Consider the following 24,832-nt stretch of genomic DNA (forward strand, 5'->3'; position numbering starts at 1 on the left):
CTCGGATTTTTGCTCATATCTCCGTTATTTATGGACGGATTTTGCTGATTTTATGTATACCCTTCTCACGAAGGTGAAGGGTATAATAAAGAAAAAAAGTACGTTTTGTTAAAAACAAAATTAAAAAGTATGTTTTTTATGCATTTTTTTAAACGATAATATTTTAAATTAATGTTTTTTAATCCTGATCTAATATATAAACAAATTACACATTGAAATTAAATAATTTTTTTTTTCGTTTTATACTAGTGCTGTACGATTTGTTAAGCACACATTTTTTTAGAACCCATTTACTTAGTAAAAAACTCAAAAAATTTTGCTAACTTGATTGTTTCTAGAATATTTCAAACCAAATATTTTAAAAATACCAAAAAACCAATTTTTGAAAAAATGCGAAAAAGTACCTTTTGGTCTGCGGCTCATCATATGTATACTATGGTCATAGCCGATTTTTTAGATTTCAAAGAGTGCCGGGTATAATATTGTGACACTAGGCCTAAAAGTTAAGTGGTGAAAATTTGAGCCAAATCGGAAAACGATTTCGTGACGCGCATCGAGGTCAAAGTTCAGATATATGCAAAGTTTTACTACATACTTATATGAAATAAAAGGTGAAACTCGTTAATTTTCTGCATTGTTTTCCAGAAATATGTCGATTTATTTATATTAATGAAAATTATATTAAAAAAATTTGTTGGAGATTAACACAGTATCTCCTTTGCGTCAAAATGACCCAAAAACTGTATTATCGCTAAAATTCGGGAAAATAAACATTTTCAGTTTTTGTAAAATTTTTGCTACTAATTAAATATTTTTGCAATAGAATGCAAAATAATCGAAATGTGTACGTAATTGTCGTTGTAATGTGATATAAATGCAGTGTTGCCAATTTAGCCCTTTTTGGGCTAAATTTAGCCCTTTTCAATCTTGTTTAGCCACAAAAATATTAATTTAGCCTTTAGCCTTTTTTTTAGCCTTTTTTATTTTCATTTAGCCATATATATTTACACTAATGAAAATTATATATTTACTCTAATGATCTGAAATTTTTGCTGTTGAAAATTAGTAAAATCAGTTCAAAAAAATTGGCAGGGATATTATGACAAAAATTAACTAAAAATGTTGAACCAGTAAACAATTTAAGCACATACAAATTGTTGGACCTTCCATACATTAAAAAAATGCCATAACTAATATATAGAAAATGGACGTTATTTAAATAAAAATTGTTAATTAATATGTTAATGTTTTACGCGCGGGTCCGGACGTTTATAAAATCATATATAGGGTTAAAGAGAATACTTTTAATTTTATCTGGGAGATGTATTGACGTAAATATAGTACTTTACCAAATATTTTATAACACATGCCATGTAGTATAGCGTTTTCAAAGACTACAATCCAACCAATTTAGAAAGTAAAATTCAGTTCATTATCGATAATAATTTAGCTATGATCATATTTATCTGATCAAATATAGAAAATTCACTTTTTTCCAAATTTAAATTAAATATTTATGTTTACATATTTTGGCTACCTTAGTTTTGATATGTTTACTAACTAATGGCAAAATGTATGTTTTTGCCAATTCTGTCCGGCGACGTGTATAATTTTTAGAATATTTTTATATTACGTTATTTAAAGGTTAAGGATCAACATACAGGAATAAATATTCTTATTTTCTTGCATTTGAACGTGTGTTATATTCATAAATTTTTGTTTGTCTATTCGGCATAGCCAAATGTAACATTCTAAGTTGTTTTTTGTGTCAAATGTATGTATTTTTTTAATTAAAAATGTTAGCACTTTTTTAGCCTTTTTTTCTAAGTATTTATGAATTGGCAACACTGTATAAATGACAAAAATTGGTTAATAAATGTTAGTTACTACAAATTCCCCAGATCATTAACGCGTCTCAAGCCACTTGAACAAGAAATTTAGGAAAAAAAATATCATATTTGAGAAAAATTAAAATAAAAGCTAATGAGTTTTTTTCTTTATACCGTTAACCTATTTGCAGGTATTGCCAAAAAAAATATTTTTTTAACGGCTATTTCGAATCTCCATTTTGAAATTTTTAAAAATTTTGTTAAACAAATTTCAATTTTTTTTTTGCTATTTTCTGGAAAAAACATTTTTTGGCGAATTAGACCAATTTCCTTACTGATATGAATTATAAGTAAAACCTATACATAATCTTATAGTTCGGATAATTTTAAATATAGTCTGAAAGTTTTACTAAAAACGGACAACTTTAACCCTTAAATGGTGAAGGTCAAATGTAAATTTTTGCAATTTCTAAATGAAAGATTTCGAAACGAAAAAAACAAACATTTTCTTTAACAATAACAAAAATTACTACATTCACCCTTATCGTGGTTGGCGTAAACGTCTTACGCCTACGACTGTTTCGTACTAGATTAAAGATAAAATGCAAACTGTTTCTTTAATCTAGTACGAAACTGTCTTAGGCGTATGACGTTTACGCCAACCACGATAAGGGTGATTATCAACCAACAACTTTAAACGTACGCGAGAAAAAGATGACGATGCTGCTGCCAGAAAGTATACAGAGGCGTCACGAGACAGAAAATAATCTTGTTTTCTATTTGTCTTTTTCTTTATAAACTGCCCTTTACATCGTTTTGTTTATTTGTTTGTTTTGATTACATTACTTTGTCTACCATATTTGCGTTGTGTATAGCGTTTTGCTTTAACACATCACTAATATTATAGTACAAAATATTTGCTATCCTTTTTTAAGAGAACTGTCCTATCATCTGATTTTGAATTTTCGAAACGTCAAATTTGACATCTCTGTATACTTTGTTTTGTTGCCTCTAACAGGCATAACGTTATGAATAAAAAGCTAAACCAAGCAGTTCTACTCAGAGAGCTGAGAATCAAAATTATTATTCATCACCAGGCCTGCCAGATTTGCCGATTTTATTTTGTTACTTAATTCTAAAAACTTGGTTACTTTATATATTTTGATTATTTTGGCAACGCTAAATACTTCAACAAAACTATTTGCAAAATACGTATGTTATTTTGTTAGATAGTGAAAAGGATGGGTATATAATCATTTAGAATTAGAGTTCTTTACATTTACTTTACTACTTTTATGCTTTAAAAATATCCAACTATGAAGCATAAAGGTAGCAAAACAAAAATGTAAAAAAACCTAACCTAAAAATATCCAACTATGAAGAATAAAGGTAGCAAAACAAAAATGTAAAAAAACCTAACCTATGTAATGATTTATGATCTGGCAACAGTGATAATCTGCGACCTGACAGCACAATACTAAAGATTACAACACTGTATGTATGCAACTGTGCTAATGCAACTAAGATGCAAAAAAGACCGGCAAACTGCAGCCAACTTAATTTGTATCCTTATTCAAGAATTTTGCGAACACGTGAATGCACACAATTGCAAAATATTAAAACCTTATAATAAATAAAATAAAGAGATTACAACAAATCAGGTGTGGGGTGCGACTGATAATATAGTGAAATGGAACTACGTCCAAGTCGCCAGACAATGATGGCCTCACTTGCCGACGCTGGGATAGAATTCCCAGAAACAGCCTCTATAGGCCAGCTACGAGTGTTGCACGATGCCATGTACAACACAAAGCAGAACAAATCTGAATCTGATGAAATTGCTGTCAGAGACTATAGTGTTGTGGATATGGACAACGTTGCAGCTGCCGAGGATAAAACTGATGCCGAAGATGGTGATGTCGGATGGGAAACTGCTGCCGGCGCCCTAGTTCAAATTAAGACTGCTGAATCTAGTGCTAATACGACCACCGCTGTCCTTGTGCCACCGAATATGCCCGAAGCTTATGAAACAACCGCCGCTGTGAATACCTACGCCAGAGAAGATGGGACAGATGTAGGTACAGATGGTATAGATGCCGGCGACAATGCCGAAGAACATCCGATGGTTACCTCTGCGGTCAACATAAGGGTGGGAAATTCGGATTTCTCACAAAAATTTTCCGGTAATAAGTATGCCGAAGATCAAAGGGTGACGACTAAACCGTCGGAAAATGCTGCCTTAGAAGAGGAATTAAATAACCTCAAAATGAAGATGGAAATTCTTCAATTACAGAGGCAGATTAATTTATTAGAAGCCAGTTCTAACCGTAGTACACAACGGATGGATATGGCTGAACTGGACGCTGCTGTACCACCATTTAGCGGAGACGACCATTATGATGTCGAGAAATGGTTCGTCCAATATGAAGACTATGTCGATTCGTGTGGGTACACGGACAAAGATAAATGTGTGGGTGTACGCCGACGATTAGAGGGATCAGCCCAAAGATATGCGAACAACTTGGGTGTCTTGAAGTATAGGGACCTGAAAACTAAAATTGTTAAGTTGTTCAAACGGACAGTATCCCGGCAGGATGTCTACCGACAACTTCGTTCGCGCACGTTAAGAGCAAACGAGTCCTGCATAAGCTACCTCATCACCATGCAGTCAATTGCAACACAAACGGATATTGACGAGAGGGAGCTGATAGATTTCATAATAGATGGTATACCAGATGCCACCAATGCTATCGCTTGCCTCTATGGAGCGGAAACAATAGATGACCTAGTGAAGCGGTTGGATAGGTACGAACACCGACGTCAGGAAGTACGTATGAATGCTGTGAAATCGGCAAAAACAGTTGCAGAAAATAAAGCGAAAGCCGGTGAAACGGTTGATGCCACAAAGAAGCCCATCGCAGAAACCAGATGCTTCAACTGCTCCAAATATGGACATTTCCAGAGCCAGTGTCCAAAGCCGAAAGGGCCCCCGAATTCATGTTTTATTTGCGCAGAGACCGGTCACTATCACCAAAGCTGCCCTAAGAAGAATAGTGTCGCTGCCGTATTAGTTGAGGACAAGGAAGATGATAGAGTAGATACATATCAGATGGTAAGTGTTGCCTTCATTGATAAGTTTAAGCGCACTGAAGTGATGAAGTTTTTTTTTTATTTGATACGGGTAGCTCTATTAGCTGTGTGCGCCAATCTTTGGTACCTTTTGTAATTAGAAGTAAGAAGAAGTTATCGACATATCGCGGCATCGGAAATCATAGAATAAGCACGTATGGATATATAGAATGTGAAATTATATTTAGAAGAACTAGAGTAACCCATAAACTTTTTATTTTACCAGATGAAGAATCTGTGGTGCCACTGCTAGTAGGACGCGACCTTTTAATGAAATTGAATATTAATTTGTGTATTATAAAAAAAAATAATTTTAAGAAAATAGAGCTTTTAGAAATGAATTTACAAAATAAAAAGCCAGACGAAAAAACTATCAGTGCGCTTATGACTTTTAATTTGTTCAGAGTACCTAATGGGTTAGAGAGAACCCCAGCCAGTAGGGCTAGTTATGACTTATTTAGATATTTACCTTTTAATTTGGAATATAATAATGATTGTATAAGAAAACATATAACTAATAACAAAGATACCGAAGAGGTGATAGGGCATTTGAGTGACAGAGGTAGAATTGGTTGCGGAGTAGGGCACCCCGGGGGGTCCATACCAGACATAGGGACAACGGGTGCGAAGAAGCGATGCAACCGGATTGTGCGATAATGACGGATAGTGAAATAGACATTGGCATAGGAATTGAACCGACAGCGGCAAATAGACTCAGGACAGTGATAGAAACGAATTATTTAAGGGATTCGGAAAATATCTCAAGGCCAGCGGACTATGCAATGGAGATAAGACTGACCAGTGATACTCCGGTATACAGTGCCCCTAGGAGGCTTTCGTATCGCGAACGCGAGGAAGTGAGACTGCGGCTGAGGGAACTGTTAGATAAGGGCATAATTCGACCCAGTAAGTCCCCGTATGCCTCTCCTGTAGTGTTAGTTAGGAAGAAAAATGGTGACCTTAGAATGTGCATAGACTATAGGGCATTAATTAGAATAACTTTAAAGGATAATTATCCTCTTCCGGTCATTGAGGATTGTTTGGATTACCTAGGAAATAACAATTTTTTTACCATCTTAGACTTGCAAAATAGCTTCCATCAGGTACCAATGCATTCCGACTCGATTCAATACACAGCATTTGTGACACCTTTGGGACAATTTGAATACTGCTATATGCCATTTGGGCTTAAGAATGCGGGGGCGGTATTTCAACGTTTTATTAATAGAATTTTGAGGAAATTTATTGACGAAGGGAAAATCGTAGTTTACCTAGACTACATTAGTATAGCAACGGAAACACTGAACGAACATTTGGATATTTTAGGGGATGTATTGTGTGCTTTAAGGGACGCCGGATTGAAGTTAAACCTGAGGAAGTGTAGATTCGCATATAGTGAACTGAACTATCTAGGTTATAGGGTGAATGCGGACGGTATACGACCTAGTGATGAACACATTAAAACAATTGAGAATTATCCTCAGCCCACCGATTATAGTGAACTAGAGAGGTGTTTGGGCCTGTTTTCCTTTTTCCGCCGATTTGTGCGCGACTTTTCAAGGATAGTCAGACCTTTGACTAATTTGAAAAATAAAGAATTCAAGTGGACCACTGAGTGCACAGAGGCTTTCTTGTCATTAAAGGAGAAATTAACAAAAGCCCCAGTGTTGGCGGTTTACGACCCATTACGGGAGACAGAATTACACACTGACGCCAGTATTAAAGGATTTGGCTCAATCCTCCTCCAAAGACAGACTGACAATAAATTTCATCCAGTAGCATACTACTCCAAATGCACGTCGCCTGCGGAGTCAAGGTACCACAGTTTTGAATTAGAAACGCTTGCCATAATATATGCATTACGGAGGTTTCGTATATACTTAGAGGGGATTGCATTCACAATCGTTACCGACTGCAACTCACTTGCTTTGACCTTAGGTAAGAGGATAGTAAACCCAAGAATAGCTCGCTGGGCACTAGAATTAGAGAATTACGATTACACAATACGACACAGAAGGGGTGAGCTAATGAGTCACGTGGATGCTTTAAGCCACGCATCATGTATCGGAGCTATTGAGTCAGATGACGTTGACATAAATATACAAATTGCACAGTCTAGAGACGAGAGTATCATCAATATCCGCAGGAGATTAGAGACAGGGGATGTAGACGGCTACGTATTGGAGAATGGACTTGTATTTCGACAAGGTGTTAAAGGCCAAAGACAATTTATTTATGCCGCGTCAATGGAAGACAGTGTCATGCGACTAATCCATGAGAAGTATGGACATGTCGGTGTAGAGAAGACTATAGGGCGGATCCAAACACACTACTGGTTTCCACATATGAGAAACAAGGTTAATGCATTTATCAGGAATTGCTTGAAATGTATTTATTATTCCTCGCCACATGGCAAGAATGAGAGGAATTTACATAATATCAGAAAGGAGCCCATACCATTTGACACCTTACACATTGACCACTTTGGCCCTCTGCCATCGGTGAACTCTAAACGGAAACACATACTAGTGTTAATAGACAAAATTGTACGCGGTAAACTCTCCGGGCACTAGGGAGGCATGTTGCGCACTGCGGAAATATTTCGAGTATTACAACCGCCCTAGACGGATAATAAGTGACAGAGGGACATGTTTCACATCTAATGAATTCGCTAGATTTATGGAGGAACGAAATATTATACACGTTAAAATTTCAGTATGATCGCCGCAGTCTAATGGCCAGGTTGAAAGAGTAAATAGGGATATCAGGGCCATACTTGCCAAACTGACGAACCCAATAGAGCATGCGGATTGGGTTAGTAAATTGACCCAGGTTGAATTTGCCATAAATAACACGACTCATTGTACCACGAAACAATCACCTAGTAGGATGCTGTTTGGCGTTGAACAAAGGGGGGAAATCATTGATGAACTGACAGAACATTTACGCGAAAATTATTCTAACGACAGGGAAATTTTGACGGATATAAGGAATGAGGCCTCAAGAGCCATAGGTAAATCTCAGTCATACAATTCAGAGTATTTCAATCGTCATCACAAACCGGCAAGATCTTTTAAAACAGGTGAACTAGTGGTTTTAGAAAATGTAGATGTGACGGTTGGGACAAATAAAAAGCTGATCCCAAAATACCGGGGGCCTTACGTTATCCGGAAACAATTGGGTAACGATCGTTACGAGATTTCGGACGTGGAAAATTACCAAGTCACTCAAGTGCCATATACAGGAATCGTAGATTCCACTAGGTTAAGGAAATGGCTGGATCTAAAAGATAAATTAGACAATGGTATTATAAACTCTGAAGGCAACACTGATGAAATTGAGTACACAAATTATGAATTTTTAGAAGATGATAAATTATAACAATCGAGGTCGATTGTGTTGTCAGGTAGGCCGAAATTGTAATGATTTATGATCTGGCAACAGTGATAATCTGCGACCTGACAGCACAATACTAAAGATTACAACACTGTATGTATGCAACTGTGCTAATGCAACTAAGATGCAAAAAAGACCGGCAAACTGCAGCCAACTTAATTTGTATCCTTATTCAAGAATTTTGCGAACACGTGAATGCACACAATTGCAAAATATTAAAACCTTATAATAAATAAAATAAAGAGATTACAACACCTAAAAATATCCAACTATGAAGAATAAAGGTATTAAAACAAAACAAAAATGTAAAAAAACCTAACGGCTATTTTTAACTGAAATAAACAGTATTCATGTCAAGATATATTCAGTGATAAAATCTTGTGTTTTTTGAATTTTAAGGACATTTTGATGATTATGAAATTAATTTACCAACGTTTTGGAAAACAGTTTGTGGACAAAAGCGTGGCGATAAAAAATCTGCTTTCCCATTGTTATACAAAAATTTTATTCAACAAATAATGATACTGCCACATTCTTCTGCGAATGTTGAACGTATTTTTAGTCAGGTCAATCTTAATCACTCTCATCGTGGTTGGCGTAAACGTCATACGCCTAAGACAGTTTCGTACTAGATTAAAGAAACAGTTTGCATTTTATCTTTAATCTAGTATGAAACAGTCGTAGGCATAAGACGTTTACGCCAACCACGATAAGGGTGAATAAAACTAAATTCCGATGTTCCCTTGTAAACGAATCTTTAGAAGGTATTCTTTATTCTAAAGATTTTTTAAAATATAACAATTCAAATTGTTTTGATATAGATATTAACAAAGATATTTTAAACTTGACAAGCTCAAGCATGTATTCTTTAAAACCAATTTCCATTTCATCGCTATTTTCACTTAAATATATAACTAAAAAACTTGAACTTATCTCATATTAATTAAAGTATATATTTACTATATATGTATGTACTAGGGTAATCGATTCTTCGAAATTTTTTAGAAACCGGTTTTCGGTTTCTTCGAAAAATTGCAATTTAATCACCCTTATCATAGTTGGCGTTTTTGTGTCGTTTATTGAGCGTTTTTATAAAATGGTATCGTGGTTGGCGAAAACACCAATAAATACGACTTTGTATACAAATCTATTACAAACTACCCGTTAAAACGGTATCGTGTTTGGCGTATTTGCCTGTCAAAACAGAAAAAAACTGTCGTTAGAAAATTTACTCACGACAAGAGTAGAAAAAGTGATAACAAGTAATAAATTTTACATAAAATTTTTTTCATTTGATTTTCAAACATTTTAGATTAAAAATTACGACGCAAGTGTTGAAGTTTATTATCAGAGTTTTATATTAAGACTAAAATACAAAGTTGAAAGTAATACTAATGTTACTAAGAATTAACATGTAAGAAGAAAATAGAGAACGTACATTAGGGTGTCCCAAAAAAAAATTTTTGTTGGGGCTCAAGCATAATTTGAAAGCTTATAGGGTAGAGTATTTTTGAGAATTTTTTCAGATTTTTCGGAAGAGGTTTAGAGGTCGCTCAAGTCGAGTTTTTGCCAAAAATCGGGATTGTCGGCCTTTTTTTGAGTTTTCTTCATAACTTTGTCAAGACCCACGATTTTCATTACTTTTGAGGACACAGTTTAAAAGAAAAATGTCCATGCTTTATTTTTGTGTGCAAACATTTTTAGTTTTTGCAACGAATTGGCTCATTAAGGTGCCCTACATTACAATTTTTCGAAATTTTTCCATAAATTTTGTAAATAAGGCTTTATAACTTTTCATCTTCTCATCTTGCTCACTGCAGCTATTCTGTCGGGCCCCATGGACACCGATAACTTCGTGCTCATTTCCATGTTGAAAATCAAAAAATACAAAATCATTTCCATTCGTACAGAACCATTTTCAATATTCCGTGGAAATTTTGCCTCATCAAATTCGATATCACGACGTTCAACAATGCTATGCGTTGTCATATCATACAATCGATATGCTTTCGACACCAATGAGTAACCAACCATGATATACTCATCACCTCTGGCTTCAAATTTCAACCTCTGTGGCTTCTTCCAAATGTCCTTAAATGGTTCACATTAGGTCGTTTGCCGTGCCATACTTCATATGGAGTTTTATCATTCAAACCACGACTGGGGCATCGGTTCCTCAAATATACAGCTGTACAAACAGCCTCCGCCCACAAATCAGTTGAAATACCCCTATTGTCGCTGCGAATAGATTTTATTTTTCTGCCAGATTTTTGTTCGACTTGTGCCTTAAAAATCTCAAATTTCTCCAATACCTCTGATTTCAGCTTCAGAAAATAAACAAATGTCCGTCTGGATTTATCATCGATAAAGATTAAGAAATATCTCGATCCGCCAATAGATTAAACGTTCATCGGTCCATAGATATCCGTGTGCACCAGATCCAATAACTCATTCGATGTTGACGTAGATTGTTGAGTAAAAGGGCTAACATGAACTTTGCTCAACATACATGTTTTACACTTCCCTGTTGTATCATTCCCCTTAGACTCCATGCCAATAAACAACATCAGTGTTACACGATCTTATCTTGACATCACCCTCAGAGAAGCAAGCCGTATCGGCGCGGCTGACGGCTAGCCGCTCAACAAGCCACGCCGCCGCCGAATTACTCGGCTGGTTGGCGGCTCAATTGCTAGCCGATTTTCATTTTTTTCTATCGTATTTTATTTAATATTAAGTTACAAATTTATTATTCAATTAATTGTTGGTTCTTTTTTAATATCAGTGAATACTAACGAAAATCGGTATTTAATTGAATTAGCGGCAGTGTTACCATATATATGCATTTATCTTGTTTTTACTGTTTTGTGTGAAGCTTAATTAAGATATGCATATAAAATCTGAACACATCTATTATTGTCAGAACCGTAACGTTTTGTAATTAATTTTTAATAAATAAAAATATTTGGATATTTATAAAAAATAAGAACACTGTTGAGACAAATTGACATGAAAATATCTTATAATTTGCTTAAAAAGCTAATTTTATATTGTTTGAAATCGGCTAAGCTGAATTTTTTTTTCAGTCGGTAGAAAATTCGGCGTAGAGTCGGCTAGCCGCCGCCGAAAATTGTTGCTCATAAGCCGCCGCCGAAATTGGATCAGCTTGCTTCTCTGATCACCCTTGCCTGTTGCCATAACATGTTTGTTGCCAGCTAACGATACCATCGCATAGTGACCGGCTTTACCACACACAAAACATTTTCCCTTCAATTTCGGTTTGTTGCTACCTCGTGATTCTCTTTCACATCGTCGTTCATTTTTCGTACGAATACCAAATGCCTGTTGATTTGTAACGACTATTTTCTCGTTCTATCTCCTCTCACCTTCTTCTAGAAGTTTGTGCTTCAGAGAAATCAAACTGGGCAAACTGTCCCTGGTCTCCATTGCTATGACAAAGTTTTCATACTGCTGCGGTAAACTGGACAATAAAATTATACACAATAGCTCTTCCTGCAGAGAAATGCAAATTTCCTCCAACTTGTCAGCAATTTCCGTAAACAAATTAATGTGCTTCACCATGTCCCCGTCTGCAACCATAGATAAATTTAGCAATTTCTTGTAGAGCGTCACCTTCTGTATAGGTCCCCGTGGTCTGTACACCTCCTGTAACTTCTGCCACGCTTCACACGACGTCGTACAATTCATAACATAGTTCAACTGTGTCGGCTTCACGCTGAGACAAATAGTGGCCAACGCCTTTTCATCGTCACACTTAATTTTCTCAAGCATGGCAGCTTCCATACCAGCCTCCTCTCTTAGCTCACCACTAACTGTCTTTCAATAGCCGCTGTGCACCAGCACACTACGCATTTGGATAGACCAGGAGTCGAAGTTGTTGCCGTCCAGCTTCTCAATTTGATACAACGATGTACTCATCCTATTTGTTCCTTCTCAACTAGTCTTAAATTATTTTTCATAAAAACGATTTTAAATTCTCCGCGAACACTGCGACCCATAACCTGTTGAAGTTTATTATCAGAGTTTTATATTAAGACTAAAATACAAAGTTGAAAGTAATACTAATGTTACTACAATATAAGAATGAACATGTAAGAAGAAAATAGAGAACGTACATGTTGCAATATAAAAGGGTTGCCATATTTCAACAGCAAGCACAATATTTTAAGTTAGTTAAAATAATGGAAAAGAAACCGTATTTGGCTAGAGGCTTTAATAAAGGTTTAAATAAAATAAACATTAAAAAAGATTGGAATGAAATCGGAGACGACCTAAATTGTATTGGACCACCACCGTACAGGTGAGGGTAGGTTGAAGGTATGGGCGGTGTTACCGACAATTATTGACTCTACTACTATTTTTACAACATTCTACATTTAACAATTATTTAAATCATTTTGCAACACTATATTTTGTATTCCCTTATTATCCTGTTCTTATTATACATACTAAATTCATAAAAGATTTACCCATTGTTAAGAAAGTAAGAACAGCTTAAAAAACTTAAACATAAAACTAAGGAAAAATTATAAATTTAATATATTAAAAATTAATAATAAAAATAATTCGCTTTCAGAATTTTAAAGCGACAAACTGCTGGAATAAACTTGGTTTGTTTTATTTTTAACAGGCGGACTTTAAATTTTAAAAAAACTTGCACACAAGGCCAGTGAAACAGTTTAAGTTATCACCATTAGAAGAGGCTGCAGTAAATTTATTGGATATGCTCACTATTGTACACAGTGTTGCCAATTCTTGGTGAACAAAAAGGGCTAAATACTTACAAAAAAAAAGGCTAAAAAAGGGCTAAAAATTGGCTAAAAAAGGGCTAACATTTTTAATTAGAAAAATACATACATTTGACACAGAATAGAAAAACAAAAATGTATGAATATAACACACATTCAAATGCAAGAAAATAAGAATATTTATTCCTGTATGTTGATCCTTAACTTTAAAATAACGTAATATGTGGCTACAAGTATATCATATGCCGATGCTTTCAAAACCTCGTTTTTATCACCTGGCCTGCAAAATGCTCCTAAGCAAATTTTTTATATGAAAGACAAATTATGTATAAAGTAATCCTTTGTGATAACTTCGAAATCGATGGAGAATAAGTGAATATATGGCAAATATGTCTATCATGTAATGCTGAAAAAAATATTCTAAAAATTATACACGTTGTCGGACATAATTGATTTTCATTGGCAAATACATAACTTTTGCCATTAGTTAGTAAACATATCAAAACTAAGGTAGCCAAAATATTTGGTCAAAATATTAGAGATTACGGGTGTGGGGCATTTTGGAAAAAGTTAATTTTTTATATTTGATCAGATATAAATGATCATAGCTAAAATATTATCTATAATGAACTGAATTTTTCTTTTAACAAATACATCGCCCAGAAAAAGTTAAAAGTATTGGCCCATAATCATAGTCAAAAATAAAGTACAGTTTAAGAGAATTAAACTCGACTTTACTTAAGAGTGGACTTTAGGTCTATCATAAGCCTAGTACTCTGTTCGTATTCGCGAAAAATCATGGTTTTTTCATGCGAAAAATTTTATATGCAGCTTGACAGCTCGCTGTTGTTTTTAATTTCGTGCGAAAGAAGTGCTGCGGTCACTTTTATTGTTTACGTTTTTTGTTTTTTTTTTTTAATTGTGTATGTCAGCTGTTCAGCGTTGCCACTTGTCTGTTTTTTGTTGTATATTGTATGAAAACATTTTCTACATTTGCGGTGGCACCCAGTTAAAGTCGATTCAATTTAAAACATACTTTAATTTTGACTATGGTTGCAAATTAATAAAAAGCTGGTTTTTATTTTAAAGTTGATTTTTTAAAGAACCGACTTTAGTGCTTGACTATGATTGTGGGCCATTCTCTTTAACCCTATATATAATTTTATAAACGACCGGACCCGCGCGTAAAACATTAACATTAAAAAAAATTATTCAAATAACGCCAATTTTCTCTATATTAGTTATGGCATTTTAATTTAAATCTTTGTAGTCATTTTTATTTTACCTTCTTATATTTAGGAGTCTAATATATGATTTTATGACCATTTAACTATGGGTGTTCAAGAAGTTATCTGTACATTAAAAAATACAAAAATATCTCAATCGTTTCAAAAGTTACAGAGTTTTGGCTGTTGAAACACAATTCTGAGCAACCATGCAAGATATAGTTCCAACAATTTGTATGTGCTTAAGTTGTTTACTGGTTTAACATTTTTAGTTGATTTTTGTCATAATATTCCTGCCAATTTTTTTGAACTTATTTTACTAATTTTCAACACCAAAAATTTCAGATCATTAGAGTAAATATATAAGTTTTGATTTATGGCTAAATGAAAATAAAAAAGGCTAAAAAAAATGGTTTAACATTTTTAGTTGATTTTTGTCATAATATTCCTGCCAATTTTTTTGAACTTATTTTACTAATTTTCACACCAAAAATTTCAGATCATTAGAGTAAATATATAGAGTAACTTCGGGTAATGTGGACTACCGTTTTGTTTTTTCTAAATTTTGGCCACAATATATATGGATATTAAAAAAGTTGTGAAGCAATAAATTAGCTAATGTATTCTCTAATTGTTTTTGCAGTTGAACATTTTTTCCGTCAAAGGATAAAAAGTTTATGTGAAAATATTGTAAGGAACCCAAAAACCAGCATTAAAAAAAATGGAGGGTAATATGGACCACTATATGAGGGTAATGTGGACTAGTATTTAATACATAAAATTCATGAACCAGCTAATCATGAATGATTAAAAAATTTAATTTCAATATATTTTTATTAATACAAACTAAAAAGTCGCGTTCTTGGCTTAGACAGATTGCTTACAAAGTACATAGTTATTGTCGGGTAATATGGACCAGTAGTACATAATCAAGTAATTTAAGTGGTCCACATTACACGAACTTGGGTTACAGTGGTAAAAAATTATTTTTACCTAATAATCTAAATTTGCTTAAATTCTTACCAAATATATGCAAAACTACGTGTCCACCTTAATTATATAAAACAACCAAACATTAAATTCTACCAAGTAACTGTACCAAATTTTGTTTCTTACTTGAGCCGAAAAAAATGTTGAGCACGCGCATTAATTTCAATACAAGAATAAAAAGCCAACATATCAATTACTCATGAAAGCAAATGTGCAATTGTTGTTTCAAACTAATTGTAAAATGTACGACAAATCAGTTTTATCATACCTTCAATAGTTTCTGAAAAAAGACACTGGTCCACATTAGACGCATAGTCCACAATACCCGAAGTTACTCTAAGTTTTGATTTATGGCTAAATGAAAATAAAAAAGGCTAAACAAGATTGAAAGGGCTAAACAAGATTGAAAGGGGCTAAATTTAGTCAGAAAAGGGCTAAATTGGCAACACTGATTGTACAACACAAAGAACCTTTCGGACTTAAGTGTTCATCCAAAGCAAAATATCTCGGTTGAACAAATGTTTGATATTATTTTAATAGAAGAACGATGATACTGCTGCTAAAAGCGTAAAATAAGTTTTAGTGTTACTTTTAAAAAAATCGCCATCATCTTCTTCTAAAGATGAATAAAAGCCCACACTCAACACATTTATTTAAAAAATTAATTAATTTTTATTTATGCCGTGTTAATAAAATTTAAATGAATTTTTGTAAACAGCTGTGATTTTTCATTTACCACCAGTTCTAGTTCAGTTCGGACGTGTTTATTTTTACACCGAGTTAACTCGTTATTTTAAGGTATCTATCGGAAAATAAATATAAATATCACCTGTTTATTATTTACGCGAAAGGACGCTTTTATTTTAATAATATTATTAAATAAAAAAATCAAAACAACAACTAAAAGACAAATAAGTAAAAAAATTCTTTATATTTTTTTTTTTTTTTGAACCTTTTTTGTGCATTGACTATTAAATAAAGATCAAGAGTGTTAACGAAAGTAATTACAAATACTCTTAAATGAGTCTCTTCAACGAAAACAGTGAGCGAAGGTTAAGTGTAAACGACAGAAAAGCATACGTTACAGTTAATGTAGACGAACAAAATATAAACAGAACAAACAGAAGAATAGATGACAACTTGTTTTTAACCGCCAAACCTGTTAACCGCGCTCGTTCTTGTTCCCCCGCATTGACAACAACTAATGATTGTCAAACGAAGGAAAATTCAATTCAATCAGAAAATAAAAATATTTTATCTATGCCTGAAAGTATGCTAGCTATATCAGCTTCAGATACGAAATCCACCACACTAATGCATTAAACACATTCAAGACAGCAGGCTACCAACTTCAATCTGTCAAAAATAAAATGCACACGTTTATATGGAGACGATTATTTTAACGACAGCACAGCTACACGGCCACACGACTACTCATGCCGATGTAGCCGAATTAGGCTAATTTCTATTTTTGTCAACTACAAAACAGAAATAGTTTTGCTAATATAATAAAAAAATGTAAATCAAATTAGTGCTTAAAAAAATATATTTTTTTTACTTAATTAAGAGAAGTTTCTGATAACCATATTGAAATAAATTAATAACAGGTACATAATTAATTATAACCATATATATATTTTTACTCAAAATAATTGTTTCAGTCTTAATTACTTTGGAATTTTGTACGGTTATTTTTTATTAAAGTGGCAACACTGAATTATTAATCAGCTGTTTACTTTGTAGCTGTCGTCTTTAAAATAATTCAGTAGCTGCCACACGACTACAACTGTAACCAGCAGAATTTGTGTTCGTGTAGTCGTGTAGCCTGGTGTCTTGAATGTGTTTAATGCATAACTACAAATAAAATTAACCCATTAAGCGGCGCTATACCCAAGATTAGTCAACCATTAAATAATGATAATAAATCCCAAATACAGGTTGGAATGGACCGGTATATTACTGTATTAAAACGGACACGAAGTCCCAAGTCCTCGAAAGCGGCACCCTTGGCCAAATTATATAAGGATAGTGAACCTGATAGACTAAACAATGAAAATCGTTTTTCTATTCTGGAATGTGAAACTAATGGATCAGTAAATAAAATCCACTCTACAAAACCACCCCCCATTTACTTGAGAGAAAATAATTCGAATCCATTCGAATACAGGTCAATAGTGAAAACGATTATAGAAAGGTTGTAACATATTTTGAAACTCAAAAGAAAAGTTTTTACACTTATCAGCTGAAAGGAAGCAAGGGTCTACAAGTTGTAATAAAGGGTATTGACTGTAATGTTGAACCACTCGAAATAAAGCAAAGCTTAGAAGATAAAGGCTAAAAAAAAAATGTGATAAATATTAGAAATCGCGAAAAAAAAAATACCCCAACCACTCTTCCGTGTCGAACTTGAATCCGGTGACATAAACCTGAAAAAAAATGAAACACATCCCATATATAACCTGAAGTACTTATTGCATCGTAAAATTGCGGTAGAGAACCACACAAACGATTTGGCCCCGTCCAATGTATGAATTGCCAAGAATATGGACATACCAAGGTATATTGCAAATTGCCACCCGTATGTGTTATTTGCGGGGAGTTGCATAACACATCCCAATGTAACAAATCCAAAGATGATCCTAAAATTAAAAAATGCAGCAATTGAGGAGGTAACCACACAGCAAACTACAGGGGTTGCCCTTCTACCCAATTGTTAAAAAATCACATAGCCAGAAACCGAAGATTTTCCCCGCTCAGCCATTAAATAACATCAATTTAAACTACCCCCCGTTGCAACAGACATATGACAACAAAGTAACATATGCAAATGTACTTAGAAACAACCAAACTCAGCCGCAAGTCCGTCAACTCCAAAAAGAAAATGTGAACCCAGAGGTAAGAGAGCAAACGCCAATTTTCAATTTTACCCGACTAGAATCTACAATAGAAACTCTTGTGCAATCGGTAAATAACTTTACAAACTCAATGAGTAACATGATGCAAGAAATGCTTAAGATGCAATCAATGTTATTGCAGGCTGTGCTTAACAGACCATGAACTGCCTAAGAATATGTTTTTGGAATGCAAACGGCATACGCCAACACAAAAACGAACTCGAATATTTTTTAAGAAACCAACAAATTGATGTAATGCTGGTTTCTGAAACTCATTTGACGTCCAGAAGTTCCTTTCGAATAAATGGATATGTAATATATGACACCAAAGATCCGAGAGGTAGAGCATGCGGAGGCTCGGAAATTTTAATAAAAGCTCGAATAAAACACTACTTAATGTGTTGTTTTTGCGAAGATTATCTTCAAGCTACTACAATCTGTCTTGAAGATTTTCATCGAAACTTAGTGATTTCATCGATATACTCACCCCCAAGATTATCAATTACAGAAAGTCAATATAATAGATTTTTTAAATCACTAGGCCCCCGTTTCCTGGCTGCTGGCGATTATAATGCTAAGCACACATTCTGGGGATCACGACTGATTACCCCTAAAGGTCGTGTTTTGTTCGACTCAATTTCTAAAATGGGTTTGCATGTGCTTTCGAGCGGCCAACCTACTTACTGGCCTACTGACCCACGAAAAATACCGGATGTTATTGATTTTAGCGTGATGAAAAATATCCCTAGAGAAATGATTCAAATTGAATCCTCACTGGAACTATCTTCAGATCACTCACCCACTATTATTACTTTAATGAGCCCCCTAGAAATTGTATCCCCGACTGGTAATTTAGCGATGGCAGGCACAAGAATAAATTGGCTCAAATAAAAAAAATACCTCAGTACACATTGCTCGGAAAACATATCGCTAAGAACACCACTCTCTTATCAATTTCGATAAAAATCTCAAACTGGCTGCTCAACATGCTACCCAAACCCCCCGACAATTCAGATATAATATAATTAATTCTGCAGATGTCGAACGGCTCTTAAATGAAAAAAGATTTCGAAGACAGTGGCAATTGCACAGATCCCCCCAAAAAAAAAAGACTTAAAAAGCTCTTAGAATTTAAAAAAATGGAATCATTGAATAAATATTTAGAAAGCCTGGACGCAACCCCGCAATCGGATTACTCATTAAAAAAAATCTTAAAAGACCCGTAATATGTAAGTCCCCCTTGCGAAATTCAAGTGGCGGTTGGGCAAGAAATTATACTGAAAAAGGGAATCTGTTTGTTAATCATTTAAAAAAAGTGTTTACACCGAACACATCAAACGAAGCAATTGAGTTGCCACCTGTTGCACCCCATTTTGGAGCAGCCGTACCCCTACGTTTTGAGATTCGAGAGATCGTAAATGCTATTGTTGATTTAAATCCCAAGAAAGCGCCTGGTATGGACAAGATCAGCAACAAGATGCTTATGGACCTACCCCGGATAGCAATAAAAATAATTCTTTTTATTTTTAATGCTATATTACGACTTGAATATTATCCTCCAGAATGGAAGGTTTCACTGGTTACCATGATACCCAAGCCGGGAAAAGATCACACAAAAGTAGAATCATACAGACCCATCAGCCTATTGTCTAATATATCAAAGCTATTTGAGAAGATACTTATGAACAAGTTGTACCCGATGTTAACTGAAAACAATTGTATTCCGAATCATCAATTTGGATTTAGAAGAAAACACAGTACTATCGAACAAACCCATAGACTTGTAAATATGGTGAGAAAAGCGTTTGAAGAAAAGAAATACTGTTCTGCACTCTTCATCGACATCTCTCAAGCGTTTGATAAGGTATGGCATGCTGGATTAATATACAAATTGAGTCAAAATTTACCGGCAAACACACATAAGCTGTTGGAAAACTGGTCGAACATTTAAGGTTAAAGAGGGAAACTTTTTAAGTACTGCACAACCCATTAAAGCTGGAGTCCACCAAGGCAGTATCCTGGGACCTTTTTTATATTTGATGTATTCGTCTGATATGCCAACTAACAATCGCACTCATACCTCAACATTTGCTGATGATACTGCTATTCTAAGCATTCATGAAAACCCTCAAGAAGCGTCTCGTTACTTACAAAACCACATATTTGAATTAGAAAAATGGTTAAAACAATGGAAAATTAAAGTCAACGAGCAAAAATGTACACACATTACATTTACATTGCGTAGAGAATCATGCCCCCCTATTCATATCAATAACCAAACAATAATTCAACAATCGGAAGTGAAATACCTCGGAATACATCTCGATCGTCGCCTTACATGGAAAAGTCATATAGATGCAAAGTTGACTCAAATGAAATTGAAATCAATTCAAATTAATTGGCTTATTGGCAGAAACTCCACGCTTAGTTTAAATTGTAAACTTCTACTTCATAACATGATCATAAAACCGATATGGTGTTATGGCATACAGTTATGGGGCACGGCCTCAGCGTCAAATGTAGAACAGATCCAAAAACGCCAAAACAAGTTTGTAAGAATGATCACAGTTGCCCCCTGGTATACGAATATACACAAAGATCTAAACGTGCGCATTGTAAAAACTGAAATCTCGAAAAATGTACAAAAATATTTAAAAAAAAACTTGAAGTTCACCCAAACCCGCTGGCCCGCAACATATTAGATAACCGTGGCCACACTCGATTAAGAAGGAGGGACACAGCAGACCTAATCTAGAAGGAAGAATGCCAATTTAACCAAAACAACCATGAACACAAAATTTTTTCGTCCTGCACTGGCTGGACTAATTAAATAATAATATTAGATATAAGATTTGAACCACTTATTGTTAGTTCATTAAATAATGAAGATACAATAAATAAATGATGAAAAAAAAAAAAAAAAGCTGTGATTTTTGACAGTTGTTATAACAGGCTGCTTCAGAATCAACTAAAATTATGTAATCTGTTACAATATGATTCTTTTACTTTGCTGGCGTAGTCGAACATTTTTCACGATACAATTGAATTTTAAATACGCCTACAAATACGACAGTCGTCTAAATACGCCTACGCCAACCACGATAAGGGTGATTCACCCTTTTTTAATAATTACCGGTTAAACGGTTTTTTGGTAAAATATAAAACGCCTAGAAATAAGAAGAAAAACAGTTTTATTTATTAAAATAATAGTAATTAAAACAATTTTGATTACTTCTTATAACCTTCACAAGTTATTCGGTTCAAATTTGCCCCATTTTGAAATTAATATTTAATTTTTTCTAAAAGTTATGGGTTGATATTTTATGAATTTTATTTAATTTTAAATGTCAACAACTATGTTAGGTGTTTAGAAAAACAAATTGGCAAAAAAATATCTATAAACGTCTTTGGACTTAAAGTCTTTGGGTCATATTTGACCTGGAGCAAAAATCTTGAATTTTTTTATGCACAATCAAGTTAAATTTTTCAGAGCTTTGTAGCTCTAATATATATCTCTTTTCATCATACTTACTGAACATTGTACTCGATTGCAAGGGTAAATATCAAAGCTATGTTTTTCTTATTCTTCATAAGGTCTTCGGTAAAATTTTACCCATTTTGAATTTAAAATTTAATTTTTTCTAAAACTAAATTTTAATTTTTTCTAAAATTATTTCGTTAGTTTTTTTTGTAAAAAAAATTCGCAAAAAAAATTTATTTTCTATTTGGGATAAAGTTGACCCGAAGATCGTAAACGTCAGTAAATTTGAAGAACTTATGAAGGTTAAAATAATCTCTTAGGAATAAAACACAGTTTAAATACTTTGGAGTATATCGATATTTTCTTTTGTTTTTATAAAACTAGACATTGAAAATGATCTCTCACTCAGTGTACTTATAGGACATATGCATAACAAAGCATTGAGCAAGTTGTCAGTCCTTCCAGATCACTTGCGACATTTGTCTAAATATAAAAAGTCTTCTAAAATAGTTGGAATGTTTTTTTAAGTTTTTAATACATTAAACTCATGAAAACACACATTACGAAAAAGCCGGCTATTCGAGGAGAAAACCCCGGTTTCTTCGATATTCGAAATTTGAGCTTTTCAAAAAAACCGAAACCGATCACCCTAGTATGTACATTAAGGTGGAGCGATAATGTATGCATTTTTTTTTGTTATACTTATACTTTATAAAGTTTAGTTTATGTTGAATATATGTAAATATTTTTATGTATTGTTAGGTCAATATAATTATATCCAATAATTAAAAAAACACATTTTTATTTGAAAAACTAAATTCATATTTATTCGTTTTACGACACATAATGCCGAAGTGGGTATTTTTGTACCCAATCCACAAAATCGTACTTATAGATTAGGAAAGTGGGCCTAATCACTTGTTTATTTTTTTACTGATAGAGGACATCAAAGGCTACTATACATAAGGAGGGCATTGGGGACTTCCACTCCTCCCGTTTTCTAGAGCCATTTAATTTTGTATTATTATAATGATGTGGGGGCACCTCTATATATTCGATCCACCAAATGAAATTTTTTGTGTATATTTAGGAGTTAAAAAAGCAACTTTTAACATGTATTCCAAAGCTTATATTTTTTAATAAAAATGTTTGATTTCATACATTTATAACAAGTGTTTTTTAATTGCCGATAATTTGCCGATTTTTTAAATCTAAATGCCGATAAATGCCGATTTTTTTTTGACGAAGTTGCCGATTTTCCTTCAAAATTATCTGGCACCCCTGTTCAGCACTAAAAACACTCGATGATGATACTAATGACGAGACCGTTATCGATAAATCTGTTAAAGTTAACATCCAATAACAGTGTTAAAATGTAAAATTGAACGGTTGCATAAAGTGTGCAGATATTTAAAAATAACAGATTACTCGATAAGAAAAATCTCAATTGGTCTGAAACTTGTTTGTACATAGAAAGATGATTATGACTCTATGTGTAATTCTCTAACAGACAATTTTAATCTTGAACATTTTACGTATGTTTCAAAAAATGATAAGCCATATTTTTTTTTTTTGGTTTTTAATAAAAATAGCTGATGGCAAAGCAAAACGCAAAAAGCCAGGGTATACCACACAGAGGAAAAAAAACACGGGAAAACGTTGGGCATTGAAAAATGCCTACTTCCTCTAGTATAACGCTGTTAGTGACTAACGGTTGATTATTTCCTAAAACTTAAAAACGATCTCGTATGTTAGCTTCCTTAATGAAACTAATTAACTGAGAGTATATACCGATGTCATGAGAATTTAATAAGTCAAAAAGATTAGTAAATTTACGAAATAATTGGTGTTTAATTCTAATATCATTGAATTCAGAACAGTGAAAGATAAGATGCTCAGAATTGTCGATCATGTTACAAAAATCACAAACATCAGACGATCTCTTACGTATCATGTGAAGGTAAACGCCACTATAACAGTGGCCACATAAGAGCCTATTAATAATCTTGATGTCAATTGGACCCCAACCAACACCCCTGTGCCAAGGTCTTGCAGGTATTTCATTGAAAAGAGAGAAGAATCGTCCAGACACTTGAGATCTGGTCCTGTAAAAATCTAGCCACTCTTGATTAAGAGAATTCCTTATCACAAGAGCATTCCCATACGGAAGTCTTACCTCTAAGGGAGCGCCAAGAGAAACGGCCTGTTTGGCCAGGTAATCTACCCTCTCATTGAACCAAACTCCAACATGGGCAGGAACCCATACTATATGTAGCTCAAGGATATGAGAATCAACTATAGAATTAATAATATCTGATACTATAAAGTTCCTCGAACTAGCACGTCCCAACAAAATACACGCATTTCTACTATCAGTGTACATAACAAGACGCGAGTTATTATCCTCAATGGCTATATCAACAGCCCTTTTAATGGCAATTAATTCTCCAGACAGTGATGAAAGTCTCTCACGTGAACTGTACAAAAAGAAACGTCCAGATTAAAAACAGCACATCCAGTGCCATTGTTCATAATCGAGGAGTCAGTAGCAACCAAAGTAAAATTCCTCATTTTATAGAAATCAACCGACGAACGATAGTGAGCTCCAAGGACCTCCTTCGACATACCTCTGTTCCTGTTAAAGGATGACTCAATAATAATCCTAATCTTGTTACTAGTGCGACATTCACCAAGTGACGGAATCGAGTCAAAAATATCCTTGTATTTCCCGTAGACAAAAGAGTAACTGTTCTTTAGATATGAGGGTGCCGCTCTAATCAAATCCATAAGAGACGGGTTATAACACGCAACCTTTAAAAGCTCCTTTTACGCAAGATAGGCCGATCTACGATGAGATGGCAGTTCGTTGGCCAATACATAAATGGCCTGTATCGGCGTGGAGGGACACAGTCCTAGACAACGTCTTAGACTTGAGTTCTGGAAGGTCTGAATCTTCCTGTCAACATAACTAGGGGCGTGGGCAGAAGTAGATCTCGCATTACTCCTTATAAAAGCACGATAAAATCTCAATCCAATCTGATATCGATAGATGCCAACACAACTCTCAAACCCGTTGACTTGAGATATGACACCCTGAAAAGGAACTCATTCAAACACG

The 24,832-nt window shown here is 34.1% G+C and overlaps 2 protein-coding genes across 4 annotated transcripts in view; one reads left to right on the plus strand and one right to left on the minus strand.

Moving 5' to 3' along the window:
• The window catches only part of milt (trafficking kinesin-binding protein milt), a 204,796-nt gene that overhangs the window by 71,467 nt on the left and 108,497 nt on the right, over positions 1-24,832 (minus strand). The gene's annotated exons all lie outside the window — the stretch shown is intronic.
• LOC135950716 (uncharacterized) lies at positions 3,259-5,510 on the plus strand. Of its 3 annotated transcripts, XR_010575950.1 has the most exons (3): positions 3,259-4,941; positions 5,015-5,113; positions 5,185-5,234. XR_010575950.1 is itself a non-coding variant. In XM_065500250.1 (2 exons), the coding sequence occupies exons 1-2, from the start codon at positions 3,520-3,522 to the stop codon at positions 5,021-5,023; spliced, it is 1,431 nt and encodes a 476-aa protein (XP_065356322.1). In that variant the 5' UTR covers positions 3,259-3,519; the 3' UTR covers positions 5,024-5,510. The 3 variants fall into 3 exon arrangements, 1 of the variants encoding a protein (XP_065356322.1); XR_010575949.1 differs by having other exon boundaries at positions 3,259-5,113; positions 5,185-5,510; XM_065500250.1 differs by having other exon boundaries at positions 5,015-5,510.

The sequence above is a fragment of the Calliphora vicina genome, chromosome 2 (assembly GCF_958450345.1).
Source record: "Calliphora vicina chromosome 2, idCalVici1.1, whole genome shotgun sequence".
In the NCBI taxonomy this organism is placed as follows: domain Eukaryota; kingdom Metazoa; phylum Arthropoda; class Insecta; order Diptera; family Calliphoridae; genus Calliphora; species Calliphora vicina.

Bases quoted from the DNA above. Each gene is read 5' to 3' on its own strand.
- LOC135950716 (XM_065500250.1), top strand. From the start codon at position 3,520: ATGGAACTACGTCCAAGTCGCCAGACAATGATGGCCTCACTTGCCGAC.